The 13,505-nt window shown below is 50.2% G+C and overlaps 9 protein-coding genes across 9 annotated transcripts; 5 read left to right on the top strand and 4 right to left on the bottom strand.

The window, feature by feature from the left end:
- Positions 1-1,083: 1,083 nt before the first annotated feature.
- COCMIDRAFT_840 (uncharacterized protein) lies at positions 1,084-1,722 on the top strand (the record flags this gene model as incomplete). Its single annotated transcript, XM_007684761.1, has 1 exon — positions 1,084-1,722. The coding sequence occupies one exon, from the start codon at positions 1,084-1,086 to the stop codon at positions 1,720-1,722; it is 639 nt and encodes a 212-aa protein (XP_007682951.1).
- Positions 1,723-2,148: 426 nt separating this feature from the next.
- COCMIDRAFT_21998 (uncharacterized protein) lies at positions 2,149-2,838 on the top strand (the record flags this gene model as incomplete). Its single annotated transcript, XM_007684793.1, has 1 exon — positions 2,149-2,838. The coding sequence occupies one exon, from the start codon at positions 2,149-2,151 to the stop codon at positions 2,836-2,838; it is 690 nt and encodes a 229-aa protein (XP_007682983.1).
- A 350-nt stretch (positions 2,839-3,188) lies between these two features.
- On the bottom strand, positions 3,189-4,144 carry COCMIDRAFT_32208 (carbohydrate esterase family 1 protein; the record flags this gene model as incomplete). The annotated part of the gene is made up of 2 exons (XM_007684821.1): positions 3,189-3,641; positions 3,701-4,144. The coding sequence occupies 2 exons, from the start codon at positions 4,142-4,144 to the stop codon at positions 3,189-3,191; spliced, it is 897 nt and encodes a 298-aa protein (XP_007683011.1).
- A 712-nt stretch (positions 4,145-4,856) lies between these two features.
- On the bottom strand, positions 4,857-5,591 carry COCMIDRAFT_21996 (uncharacterized protein; the record flags this gene model as incomplete). The annotated part of the gene is made up of 3 exons (XM_007684792.1): positions 4,857-5,301; positions 5,362-5,444; positions 5,523-5,591. 3 exons carry the CDS (start codon positions 5,589-5,591, stop codon positions 4,857-4,859), a joined length of 597 nt encoding a protein of 198 aa, XP_007682982.1.
- Positions 5,592-5,855: 264 nt separating this feature from the next.
- On the top strand, positions 5,856-6,525 carry COCMIDRAFT_82129 (uncharacterized protein; the record flags this gene model as incomplete). Its single annotated transcript, XM_007684859.1, has 2 exons — positions 5,856-6,200; positions 6,268-6,525. 2 exons carry the CDS (start codon positions 5,856-5,858, stop codon positions 6,523-6,525), a joined length of 603 nt encoding a protein of 200 aa, XP_007683049.1.
- Positions 6,526-6,742: 217 nt separating this feature from the next.
- On the bottom strand, positions 6,743-7,046 carry COCMIDRAFT_32205 (uncharacterized protein; the record flags this gene model as incomplete). The annotated part of the gene is made up of 2 exons (XM_007684820.1): positions 6,743-6,799; positions 6,852-7,046. 2 exons carry the CDS (start codon positions 7,044-7,046, stop codon positions 6,743-6,745), a joined length of 252 nt encoding a protein of 83 aa, XP_007683010.1.
- A 299-nt stretch (positions 7,047-7,345) lies between these two features.
- Positions 7,346-9,637, top strand: COCMIDRAFT_81766 (uncharacterized protein; the record flags this gene model as incomplete). Its single annotated transcript, XM_007684858.1, has 1 exon — positions 7,346-9,637. One exon carries the CDS (start codon positions 7,346-7,348, stop codon positions 9,635-9,637), a length of 2,292 nt encoding a protein of 763 aa, XP_007683048.1.
- A 1,124-nt stretch (positions 9,638-10,761) lies between these two features.
- Positions 10,762-11,176, top strand: COCMIDRAFT_81920 (uncharacterized protein; the record flags this gene model as incomplete). Its single annotated transcript, XM_007684857.1, has 2 exons — positions 10,762-10,865; positions 10,921-11,176. The coding sequence occupies 2 exons, from the start codon at positions 10,762-10,764 to the stop codon at positions 11,174-11,176; spliced, it is 360 nt and encodes a 119-aa protein (XP_007683047.1).
- A 249-nt stretch (positions 11,177-11,425) lies between these two features.
- Positions 11,426-12,871, bottom strand: COCMIDRAFT_32202 (uncharacterized protein; the record flags this gene model as incomplete). Its single annotated transcript, XM_007684819.1, has 2 exons — positions 11,426-12,693; positions 12,841-12,871. The coding sequence occupies 2 exons, from the start codon at positions 12,869-12,871 to the stop codon at positions 11,426-11,428; spliced, it is 1,299 nt and encodes a 432-aa protein (XP_007683009.1).
- Positions 12,872-13,505: the final 634 nt, after the last annotated feature.

Here is a 13,505-nt window from a genome sequence, read left to right as displayed (position 1 = left end):
TATATCCATCCCTGGAACCTGGCACATGAGACGCCTCCTAAGACGAGACGATTCTACACTATTGACCTTTGAAAAATCCAGTCCACAACTAAGCAAAGCTATAGTATACACCATGTTCTGTTCTCTGGTTTACGAAGCTACTAGAGCGATTACTTCTTGAGTACAGGCAGTCACGCCAAGGAATACACTTCAGCTTTGCGTAGAAATATTGTCCAATCAGCGGCCTCAAACTACAGCTTCACTCGCTCACCACAGCGCGCTATCACTCGTCTTTAACACTAATCACCACGTTACGTTTATCCGACGCCTATCTTGATCCAGATTCTTTCGGCCGCTCGTGGATTGACCGCTCTGATAAGCCCAAATGCTCTCACCGCATTCTGCGGCATTTTTTGCTTACTAGCCGCCCATACTTTCGACAGCACGTGATATCCTTTGTAATCTAGCATGCAACTCTCGAATTGAGCTATTTCCGTTATTCACTCTTTCCCCTTCGTACTGGTTAGGAAAATCGTGACATTAATCCAAATTCAGTCTATCGGCAAAAAAAAGGATGTTCTATACAATATGAACATAGTTCGCACAATTCGTTAGTATGGCTAATTATTCCATATACGATCAAGATCTCGGACTATCAGACCTAATCTCTAGCCATTTACACTACATTTTTTATTTTCAATATTGAATCTTAAGTGCAATGTGTGTCAACTTATGTGCTCTGACGAGCGATTTCTTTTACAGAGCACGGAGCATTTCTTTGTTGCTCTACTACACAGGTCACATATCTTATCCAAACCTTTGTTCCCACAACATCGACTTGCTAACAGTGTCTTTGAACAATTGTATGTCTTTCTCTTATTTTATATGTATTAAATGGAATCTGAAGAGTTTTTCAATACGAAATTCTTGATTTAGTATTAAATCTGTTAGATGATATTGATCCAACAACACAATTCTAAATTTGCCTGCTTGAGATCTTGAGATCTGACGCAGCACCCATTCCACAAACAGTTTCAGTGCTGGGTTTCCACTGTAATTATCAAATCGATTACTTCCTACAATAGTCCTAGGGATAGACTCAAAATGACCTCGGACATTGATCGTTGGGAATTTCCATCCAATCTCCTGCGTCTCTCCAAACAAATCCTCGCTAGCATGACAGGAACCCAATCTCCAGTCAAGCAAACATTCCTACTCAGTCCCACTCCCTCGGAAGAAAGCTTCCGTCCAGACTCTCCTATACTTCAACCTTTTTATGGAGGAGATGCCCTGAGAACTGCCAACACGTCAGACATCTCCTTGTATTCACCCTCCACTTCAACAGGTAGTATTCGGGAAAATGATCGAGGAACTTGGCGATCTGCAGATGCAAGGATGAGCGATATTCTTCCAGATGATGTCGATCTCTATGCCGAGCCCGAGCCGCATGTACATGAGGAGATTACCGAGACACATGGTAGACAGCATCAGTCCGTAACAGAGGAAGATCCAATCTTTGGCCCAGAAGTTAAGACTAGGTTGCAAACGATCAACGAGGATGATTTTCCATACTATCCTTTGCCCTCGCACGCTTCGCTACCCATAGTCCCTGTGCATGAGGAAACGAAGACAGTTGTAAACAATGATGCGCGACCACTGGTGAGGAGAGGAGTAAGGGCAATGAGGCTGAGAAAGTATCTGAAGTGCGTGTTTCGAAACTATGGAATTAAGAGGGGTAATTAGCTAGTTTGATATTTTTGCATCTACTATAGATATTTAGACTGAATAGAACATTCACGCGATCAATCTAATTTCACAAATTGTCACAAAAATGTCTGACTTCAAACTTCCCATTTCACTCGCAATTTTTTTTCTCAAATTCTCTCACCCAACAAAGCATGTATAAACTTCTGCTGTCTCCAGCCACCCACACTGTAAACTACCCCTATCTGAACATTATCCACCAACACACTTAAACAGTACAAAAACAATGTCTGGTCTCAATTTTACCCACCGAGTCCTCAACCCAACATTTAAAAATACTTCCATCTGATCTCTAATCAAATCAGAAAGTCAATCAAAGACACACACAAAGTCAGACTAGACATAACTAATTTACCAGACGAAAAAAAAGCCCAAGGTAACATCAAGCTCACACACACACTCAAAATGCCCCATTACAACACCCCAGTCTACTACCCCATCTCCTCCCCATCCCACGGCCTACCAAGCGACGAATACAAACACCTCAAACGCCAACAAGAAAAATCCCATCTACAACGTCACTTATCCAAAAAGCACATCCTCCCACCTCCTCCCTCCTCTTCCTCTTTCCCCTCCCCCTCCCCCTCCCCCTCTTACCCACCCTCCTCATATTCCTCTAACTCATCTTTCCCCCCCACCCCTTCTTCCTCTTCTTCTTTCCCTTCCTCATCGTACTCCTCCTCCTACCACCCCACGTCCCCATACCCCCAAACCCCCTATCAACAGCGCAATTTGCCTCACGCCCAGCGCGTCCACATCTCCGCGGTGAAAAATGCAACAAGGAAGGCGCTAGCGTCTGTTTTCGATGCGTATGATGCGTATGATGGTGTGTGTGAGGCGTGGCCGCGGAGCCGATACGATGGTAATAATAGTAATAGTAATGTGTATGGATGTGTTAGGTCGAGGGGAGATGTGGATGAGTATTATGAGAGGAGTAAAGGGAGGGGGGAGAAGAGGGGGAGTGGGGAGTCGATGCGTGTGGGGTATCATAATATGGGTTATGGTGGGTATGGGTATGGGTATGGCAAGGGAGAGGATTTTGGGGGACCGAGGCTGGGCAGTAAGTTTAGTTTTGATAGTTTGGATGGGGTGTAAAAGTCGGCTTTTTGGGTTAGAGAGTCTAAGATACAACCCCCCTTCACCCATATTGTTACAATGCTAACATTGCGTTTTGGTGAAGGAAAGAGGTTCAGGAACAATGTGAAATCAGACAAGTAGTTTTGCAATATCGAGTTGATATTTCAGTATATGTACGGGTTTGAAAGCCATTCGACGCATTTGGCTGCGTATAATGAACTATTCAGATAAACAATAAATATTTACAGTCGAAGCTTCCTGAGGCCGGGTTTCAGATGACGGTATCTATGGTGATGCGACCAAATAACCTGTTCATTGTCCCCCTAAAGCATTGTTCTTCATGAACATGGCGACAAATGCGCACATTCTTAGGCAAAGCCAAAGAACTTCATGTCGTCAGCGCCCCGGATAGGAACGGTGTGGCCAATGTTGGCGGCAAGGATACCCTGAACATTGGGGCCCCAGACGGTCTTGGTGAAAGCGCTCTGAGGAGTGTTCTGCTGAACGCTCTGGGGCTTGTCGTAGTTGTAGCCGAAAACACCGGCCCACTGCTTCATCGTTTCGGGGTAGTTCTGGGGGCGGAGGGTGGTGTCGACGTTGCCGTGGTAGATTTGCATCTTGGGACGGGGGCCGGAGTAGCCAGTGTCCATGTCGGTCACAATCTTGGCCCACGCAGCAGGTGTCTTGATGACCTTGCCCTGAGCGCAGTCGCTGTTCCAGGCAGCAACAGCACCGGATGGGGACGCAAAGCAACCGGCGGGCACACCGTTGTAAACGATGGCAGCCTTGAACAACTCGGGGTAGGCTGCAGCCATAACATTCTGTGTTGATGTCAGTACTGTAACAGGGATTCTGGGAAGCGTAACGGGTAATGGCGTACCGTCATCATGGCACCACTGCTGGAACCAGTGACAAAGACCTTGTTGGTATCGACCTTGTACTGCTTAATAGCCCACTTGGCCATGTTGGCAATGGTGTTGGAGTCTCCACCACCGTTGTGGGTGAGAGTCTTCTTGCTGCTCACATCCCAGCATGATTGAGGCGAGCTTGGGTAGACGACGACGAAACCATACTGCTCAGACAGGGTCTTGTAAGGGCTACCATTGTAGTATGCCTGGGCTGTACCACCACAGTAATGGATGGCAACAATGAGACCCGGCGAGGCAGCAAGCTTCTTGGGAACGTAGATGAAGAAGCCTGCCTTGGTAGGTGCATCAAAACCGGAGGTAACCTGGGAGAGGGTACCAGGAGTGACAGCACGCTTACCGATAGTCGCGGCTGCGGCTACGGACAAAAGGCTGGAAACGATAGAGAGGAAGCGCATGGTGTTGGAATGAGAGAGTGATGGGTATAGATTTCTGATTCATAAGGCAGTGGAAGTAGTGCGGCTCTTATAGACCTTGCTGTGAACAGAAAGGTACGTGCGCCAAGGGAAGCTTGTTTAGCATGCCTAGTATCGCTGTGAAACAGTCCAGCAATCAGGACGAGCGGAAATGAGCACATGTAGCCATTCATTGGAGCGATTCTTCTCCATTTCCTCTCTGTCGCAAGGTGTATATGAAGGGGCTCTAGATGTCAAGGCACTAGGCTGATATCTTAAAGCACTAGGCTTTATTAGACTGAAGCTTGTTTCCATTAAACCTAGCTCGGCAAAGATTCTAGGCGCTTGGGTTTCGATTAACTACCGAGCCCCTGACGTTTACCGGGGTTTTGACAGATCGGAGAAACTCCCCCGATTAATCCGCCGGAAACAATGCAAGTGCGCTGTCAAAGAATTGCGCTGGTATGGCCGAAACAAAACTCGGGGTACATTGTAAATAGCGCGGGACCTCGGTTCCCCGACAAAGAGGTAAACCCTTGGGGACACAAGGTAACCCCAAAGGGTGGAAATGTGTTCAGGCACGTTTGGCTCGAACGTCGAGTCGGGCCTGTAGTCGTATCCGATAAGAAAAATTCTAGGCATAATACCAAGGTGGAAGGTGTCGCTATGTGGGAGGTTGAAAGTAGGCATTGGAAAGGGTCTAGTTTCCTGGTCTTCAACGTCCAGCCCAAATACCATCTCCCCGACCCAGCCCAGCGAATGTGAGGCCGCCCATAACGCCGCCGCCGCCCCCGCCGCCGAGATTCTTTCCTTCATTTACTGGTCTTTTGGCGACTCTACCTTGGGCTCTGACTGCATGTATGACCTTGTCAAGCTGTGTCTCGACGACCACGCCGCCGACAATCATCTCGCCCAAAGTGGCGTGTAGCGTCTCGAAATTAAAGATGAGGTCTAGTTCGCATACATTCTCGAAGAGGCCATCAAGTGCCTGTACGAAGACTTGGATAAGGTCAAGAAGGGCGAGGGGCGATTCGGTAGAAGTAGAAATGACGATGAAGTACAGGGTCGCGTAGTGGCGGTAGGTTACGAGCGAGGGCGTGTCATTGTGTGGGGTGCTAGGAGTTGAGGATTTGGAGCTGCTGGCGAGGAGCGGAGGAAGGCTGGAGCGGGATTAGCTCATGTCGCAGAAGGCCAAAAAGGCGGCATGAAGAGCGGCTGACGGCAAGAAGTTGCATGCTGAATTAGGGCGGTTGGCGACGAGAGTGAAGATCTCGGAGATGAGGCGTTGCTGGACGCTGGTTTCCTACGCGTCGTTGGTTTAGCTAGGCGCACAAGCAGCCAGATGATGGTGGAGGTGACGGCAAAGGTCACGTGCTCGTACCAGCTGGGTGTAGAATTTTGTCAGCCGCGGCTGTCCTGCATTGTTGAAGACTAGGACGGCGTTGATCATGATGGTGACGCGACGGGCGACGGGTGATGGGCGATGGGGTGTGGTTGGCGGTCAGTCGTGGCAGTTGGTTGGTGAGAGTCCCCGCCCGCTGCAGGTGCGGGGACGTTTGCACATAGTAGCACCAACATACGTAGGCGAGCACGACGAGGAGGGGGTCCATGCGCCTGCCGCTTGCTCCATCACCACGAAGCATTGTACACTATACTGTACTATTACTGTCCTTATACTCGTCTTTCCCGTGCACAATCCAATTCACATTTCATCATGAGACCAGCAGCTACTCGCTTCGCCAGCGTGGTCGCTCGTCGTACCCTGCGCTCGCCGCTTCGCGACCAATTGCCTATTGGTCGCGTCATCGCTAGCAGAGCTCCAGCTACTACCAACACAACATGCTTCCGTCCCTTGCATGTATCCGCAGGCTTGCGGAGCATCATGCCTGACTCCGAAGACCCAAAGCCACCAGAGCTTCCCTCCCAAGAAACGCCACTCAAAGCAACCGACATCTCAATGCAAGAGTTCCACGAGCGCGCAGACCATTACCTGGGCGAGTTGCAGCAGAGGCTTGAGGAGGCACAAGAGAATGACCCGGCCATTGAGGTGGATTACTCGGTATGTCGGTGCTATGCACATGTATCGACATTGAATTGATTGCTAATTCTTTTTTTGCTACAAACAGTCTGGCGTCCTCGAAGTCACATCCCAAAACAATACATTTGTCTTGAACAAGCAACCCCCAAACAAGCAAATCTGGCTCAGCTCCCCCATATCTGGACCAAAGCGTTTCGACTGGGTCGTGACTCAAGAAGGTATGGGCGAAAAAGAAGGATGCGGTATGGGAGACTGGGTATATTTGCGAGACGGCAGCTCGCTCACTGAGATTTTGAGGAAAGAGCTGGGTGTTGATGTCAGCGTTGATGACGAGGTTCCGCGCTGATCGAGCAGAAAATGGTCACTAACATTTGTTGTAGCACGCCATTCAGGCCGCGCATTTTGGGAATGGGAGGTCCATAGCCAAGTAGCGACAAGTCCAAAATTGTTATGCGCGCATGTTGCTCCAAACACCGTGATATGTAACGCCATAATACATGCAAGGGCCTGAAAAAAAAAGATGAAGTCTCCGCGGGTGACTTGTAGACTGAAAATATGCAAGTCTAGGCGGCAATGGCAACACTTTGCGGCGCATCGTCGTTTTCCGGGGGCAGGTCGGACTGCGTAATGTTAGCGATCTGAAGACACAGAAAGAACAAGGGCGGCACATACGGGGTCGAAGATAATCCTGATCATCAGGCTGCAGCTGGGGCAGCGCGCAATATCCTCGCCGTCTCGCATGTCGAAAATGGAAATCTCAAAACGGTCGCCACAGGGACATGGGTGGTGGTAGATTTGCAGCGTCTCGTCGTAGAAACAGTCCTCGATTTCGATTTCGTCGTAAAGGTTCAACTCTTCGTCAGCCATGGCTTCTAGTATGGGTGGTGTAATTTGTCGGCGACAACGTGGTGGTGGCGTGGGGAGGGGGGGCACCGGGGGAAATGGAAACTTGGGCTCGGACGCGCTAGGTCTTGACTGCAGCCGTCCATTCACACGCCTCGAACCTCCGAACCCCAACACGAACACGACACACATGTAACTACACGCACCATACAACAAGACCGCAACCACCCCCCACTGTCTGCCGCCCGCCTATACCGCCTGCGACTTTCACCCTATCATGGGCATGGGCGCACGCCTGCCCCAATCCACCACCGCTCAGCACCATGGGCGATGTCGAGTCCGCGACAGTCAAGCTCGCTGAGCTGCTACGACACCCAGAGGACCTCGACAAGATCCCCGCCCTCAAGGCCGAATTCGCCCGCAAGAAGGCAGCCGTCGATGGCCAGCTGCGCCATGGCCTCAAGGAGCAGCTGGAGCTGACCCAATCGGGCATGAGTAGCATCACCGAGGGACAGCGGACCGTCAACCTGATCAAGGAGGAGATGATGAAGATTGACAAGCTGTGCGCAGAGGCCCAGAACATGATCCAGGACTTTCCGCACATCAACCTGGTAGCCCAGACACACAAGAACTTTGAGTCGGTCGAGAAGATGCGAAACGACATTGAGAGCTTCGCACAGCGCCTAGAGAACCTCGAGATGCTGCTGGAAGAGGATGCCCAAGATCCCGCCAATCAGCCCAACTTATTACAGGTACACTACGGCCTGACGCAGTTGCGCGACATCCGTGACGAGGCTATAGGCCAGATCAAGAACAGCGACAGCTCCACGGAGCTCATCGACAATCTCACCCTTGAAAGCGGTGTCACAGTACAAGATCTCTTTTCGCGATTGGACGATGTCGTCGAGTGGTTTGACAGGCATGTTGGTGAGGCTTGCATAAACTTGATTGAGCTGGTCCAGGCTGGCAACGATGGCATGGTAGTGCGCTTGGCTGTCGTCGTCGAGGAGGAGGAGAAGACGGACAAGAAGATCAAAGCTTTGCAAGATGCCCAGAGAGAATTTGGAGACCTTGCCTCGCGCTTCAAATCCATTGCTCAAGGTCCCAAGGAGCTTCGTGGATATAAGGAGAAGTTCATCACGTCGATTGAATATGTTTGCAAGGCACAAATGGACGAAGTGAGACAGAAGTTCATGGAGGACCCAGAGAAGATTGAAAAGTACTTCAAATGGTACTTTAACAACCTCAACACCGTGAAGTTGGGCATGGTTAACCTGATGCCCAAAAAGTGGAAGATTTTTGAGACTTATACCAACATTTACCACACCCAGATGCACGACTTCCTAATGAGTTTCGCGGACGACGAGGCCTTGGGACCACAGTACCTGCTCGGTGTTATCAACTGGGTGGACAAATACTACACCAAAATGCAGAAGCTCGGTTTCTCGGAAGAGCAGCTGCAACCACACGTTATTGATAACCGCAGTGCTGAGCTGATTCGCACATATCGCTCAGTCATCATCCAGGCAGTGGATCAATACATGGAGCGCATCAACAGCCAGGACAAGAAAAGCTTCCTGGATCAGGACAGATCTGCATACGAGATCAATCCCGACGGCATCTATCAGACAAGGTCGCTGGGAGATGTTTGGACGCTGTTCAGCCAAAACATTGGCGTCGCAGCGAGCAGTCAGCGCCCTGACGTGGCTGACGGTGTGGTAGACGCCATGTTCCGCGCTTTGGTTTCACGCCAGCGCATATGGACCCAGCTCATAGACGAAGAGAAGGCCAAATATGTCGGTGCCAACCCTACGCTTGATGGGGATGGAGTGCCGGTCTTCCAAGAATGGCTTGTTGCGCTCGCAAACGATCAAATCATATGCATCGATGACGACCTAGATGGCAGTGGCCGCGCTTCATTCTTAAGTGTTTTTGAGCGCGAAGTAACGCCCATTGTTTCTCAAGATTACATGATTGACAAGTTGTCCAAGAATATTGACGAGGTCAAGAACGGATACATTGACATTTCGTCGCACTGCATACAAACCTTTTGCGAACTCATCTTCCTGACGGACTTCAAGCCCATCTTTACCAAATTCTTCACGCCAGAGTGGTACTCGAGGACAGACATGGCATCCATCATTTTGACCTTCAGAGATTATCTTGCGGAATTCGAAGGACAGCTTCACCGCTCACTGCGTGACCTGATTATCGATTCCCTTGCCGATGAGCTGCTAGTACAGTATCTAGGTGCCGTACGCAACAAGGGTGCAAAATTTAAGAGAACGGACCAGTTCGGAGCCAAGATGAAAGATGATCTCCTCACTGCTTTTGAGTTTTTCAGGTCGTACGGAGAGCAGGGTGCAGACATTATGCAGCGATGGCGTGCTGTGCAAGAATTCCTCAACTTGCTTGAATGCGACAAGTCCCAGGTGCAGTTTGCTTATGTTCAGTTCAAGTCTACCTACCGGGATGTCAGTATCAGCTGGGTCGAGGCTGTGTTGAGGACTAGAGATGACTTCGATAGGGGCATGTTGAATGCAGTCAAAGCAAAGGCTGCAGAGCCTATTGCAGAAGATGCACCTCCTGACCCGATCATGGGAAGGGTGAAGTGAGGTGGAGTGTCTCTATAGTCGACTACGGGATTCAGGGCGACTTTTGGCGTTGCAGGTGTACTTGGACACTCGCATGAAGTGGGTCGGCGCAATGGCGACATGGCTGAGGATGCTATTAGTAGAGCAATACCCCAAGACTATAACCATGCCAAGTTTAGCGAATACAAATTTTTTTCTGCGTTGCGCAAAATATTTGATCTGCTGCCTCTCCGACAAACTCGTGAACTGCTTATGGGGATTTTCTACACTACCGCTCGTTGCCGGACATGACGTCGGTAGTCCGTTGTTTGGATGTTGTCTTACTGTACTGTGACAGTGTACGCAATCGAACGGTACCTTCATATCTCTTCAGAATGTATTAGACCAAATCGGGTTAGCGCGAGGCCCCCACCAACGTCTCAGATGGAGGCCAAGAAGCGCGTGATAATCTCGTGCCGCTCCTATCAAGATGAGGGGTTAATCTATCTACAGGCCCATGTCTTGGTTGCTGGTTATAATTGCGCCATGTTTTGAAACACCGCTCATGTTTGACGAGGGCCAATAGTACCTATGCACTGCACATAGCATTGTGTAACGTCGAAACTGATGGCAAGAAGGTTGCCACAAAGCACGCATGACTACAAGCGTAGATGGAGCAATGCGCAGTTCACTCCACCATGGTCCCGCCACTGAGAAACTACACCATCCAACCATTGTTTCTGTCGCTCATGGATCGTCGTCCTAATCTCCGTTATCACCCCAGCTTTCGACCCTTTGACCCTGCGCTCCGTGGCTCGTGCAATGATGCTCTATCCAATCCATACCCCGACATGGAGGAAATGAACCGGCACAGTCGATCCCAAGCAAGGCTGGTGCGCCCCATTTACATCAATCCACTGGTCTCCTTCATCTACTGTTAATATGCGGCATGTATAAGAGCGGCCCTACGCCTCGCCTATAGGTACCTTTGTTTCTTCTTACCATCCAAACATTCACATAATCAATAGTATTCACTACTGTTAGTCACTCTTTTGAAACAAACAACCACGTTCTTTACAGCAACGCATCTCTCTCTCTCACGTACAGGTACTCTTTTCGTTCTATACCCATTTCTTCTCCAACAAAGAACAAGAACAATAAGCAAAATGCGTTTCACCATCATCGCCGCTTCTCTCGTCGCAGCTGTTGCTGCTCAGTACCCTGCTGCTAGCGAGACTTGCGCCGCCCCGGTCACCGTCACCGTCACCAAGTAAGTCTTATATCATACCAACAGTACCTCCAAACACTTGCTAATCATCTTTCAGGACCTTGGGCCACACTCCTGTTGCTCCCTCCAGCGGCTCTACCTACTACCCAACCACCGTTGCTGTCTACCCCACCAGCACTCCTCTGGTTCCTGAGGCCTCCACCGTCATCAGCGGTGCTCCTCCTGCCGTCTCTGGTACCGCTGCTCCCACCGGTACTGGTGCCCCCATCCCCGAGTTCACTGGTGCTGCTTCCAGCATCAAGGTCGGCAGCGCTCTTGCTGGTCTCGGTGCCGTCGCCGCTCTTCTGTTGTAAATCTGCACGTGAAGGAACTTCTTTGGGCAACGTACTAGGGCAGAGCAGCTGTATATACCCTGACTTACAATTCTTGTTACCCCTGTTTTCAATCACACTTTGGGCTACGTTTACGGACGCCCTTTTCTCACGTCTCGTCTTTGTCAGATGTTTATCTGCAAGGCTCTCAATGGTCGTCACGGACGATGAACTAGATTGAACTCGTTCATAGCGTTAATGTGTATCCATTCCCATCTATTTTGCTGCCTTTTATGATTTCGTAGTCAAGAACCTTTGTGCTGGGGCTTCGCCAGTGATTAGGTACTCGACGATTATGTCGCCTGCCTCTCCACCCAGAGGCAAACTTCCGTGTCCGTCACCCTGGCGGACTACTAACACTGAGTTTTTGATCTCGTCCATCATACCTACCGCCCACGGGATCCCCGTCGAAGCGTCTCCCGTGCTCGTCACCATGAGCACAGTGGTATCCGACTTGACGTCTAACTTCTGCGGCGGATTCTTCACTGGAACAGGCCATCCGATACACGCGTGTTGCGCTCCCCATCTGTGATTTGCGCCCTTGTTAAGGCCAAAATACGCATTAGCCATTTCCATCTTGGCCTGAACTTCTGCAAGAGAATCCGAGCGATCCCAGTCCAGGCATTGAATCGCCAGCCGGGGAAAGACGTCGGGGCTTGCAGATGATGTGGACAAGGCCGTTGCATCACCGCGCGAAGCATTGAACAGTGCCAATGCGAGAAGCTCCCAGGACGCGCCTAGGCCTATTCCTGCCCCAGGGAAATTCAGGTGACCCTGCGCGTTGAAGAGGATGTCTTCGTCGGTTACAGCTGCTCGGCAGTTGATGCCGTCGCAGGATAGTGCGGGTATCGGTGTTTTCTTTGCGCTGGCAAGTAGATCTAGCCACATCGCTTTCACGTCCTGCCCGCGAAGTGGCGAGTTTTCACCAGTAGCTGCCCACGCGAAGAAGTGGTTTAGAACAAGTTCGTAAGACGACGCGCCGATGAAGATGTCTGCGGCTTCAGATTGCGAGTGCTGTGATATGGCATCAAGAACAAGCGTGCGGACATTGTCCGGAAATAAACTGATGTACTGTGCGGCCAATTGAGATCCATATGATAACCCAACAAAATTCATCGGCTCGTTGCCGAGTGCCACGCGAACAGCTTCATGGTCTTTTGCTGCGCTGATGGTATCGACGTGTTCAAGCAGTGGTCCCGTTAATTCACGGCATGATTCTCCTAACCTCTTGTTTTTATCGGCAAGTGCTTCGTACTCCTCTTCTGTCTGAGGAAATAGCGATACAGCCTCTGCGTAAATCGCTGGGTCGCACTTTACCGGGTGGCTCAGACCAGTACCACGTGGATCCAATCCGATGATATCAAACGCAGGCCGAAGTTGAGGGGTTTGGCCCGGGAATGCGCTTATCGCTATCAGCGATACCAGCGATGATGCTGGCGAACCGGGACCTCCTGGGTTGATGAATACAGATCCGATTTTAGATGTTGTGTTTGAAGGCGCTGCGGGTAGCCGGACGAGTCCAAGGTCGAAGTGCTCGCCGTAGGGCGTGTCCCAATCAATAGGAACCGAGAATGTTGCGCATTCTAGGCTTGGGGGCAAGCCGAACTGTGGTGGACATGCATTCCATGAGATAGAAGAAGATGTACTATTTAGCGGTGGAAAAGTGTATGCATTCATGGCGCAAGCTGGTATGGTGACAAACAACGATCACGTGACAAACAAATGTGTGCTACCACGCTTGTTTCGACACCAGATTTAAGAGGCTGGATGAGAGCCGAAAGTCCCTCGAGCAGAGGAACCTGAATTCCTTTTACCCAGCGGACCTGCGTATCTACCTACAACGAGCAATTAGGGGTGCCTTGAAATGTAAGCGCTACATCTCGTTAACGGGAGAGCGGCATCCAACTCTACGTAAAATTTACTCTAATTTGCCTAGTATATACAGTAGTGCTGATTTTGGCTGTTCATTGCCAAGTAAGGCCTGTACGGATGCCGGATTAGATGCGTGGCATGATCCTTCGAAGGTTACAACATAGTACGCCTGAGACGTGACTGGATTGTATTGACAGGAGCAGAAAGTACTTGATCGCCCTGTTGAACGCCGTGGTCTCATGACTTGAGCCGTCCGAAGATTCCCTGCGTCGCACACTATGTATGTCCTATAGTACTTAACGTGACGGATAAGCGAGTCGGTCAGGCAAGCGAGTCGGTCACCCTACCAACTTTGCGCACCCACCACACCTTTGCCTACAATGCCTCCAAGCCACGCTTCTCAGTCAATTTCTCACGAGGCAGATATTCAGCTTGCTCT

Source organism: Bipolaris oryzae (genome assembly GCF_000523455.1).
Source record: "Bipolaris oryzae ATCC 44560 unplaced genomic scaffold scaffold_5, whole genome shotgun sequence".
Classification (NCBI taxonomy): domain Eukaryota; kingdom Fungi; phylum Ascomycota; class Dothideomycetes; order Pleosporales; family Pleosporaceae; genus Bipolaris; species Bipolaris oryzae.
This window is presented reverse-complemented; position numbering and strand designations above follow the sequence as displayed.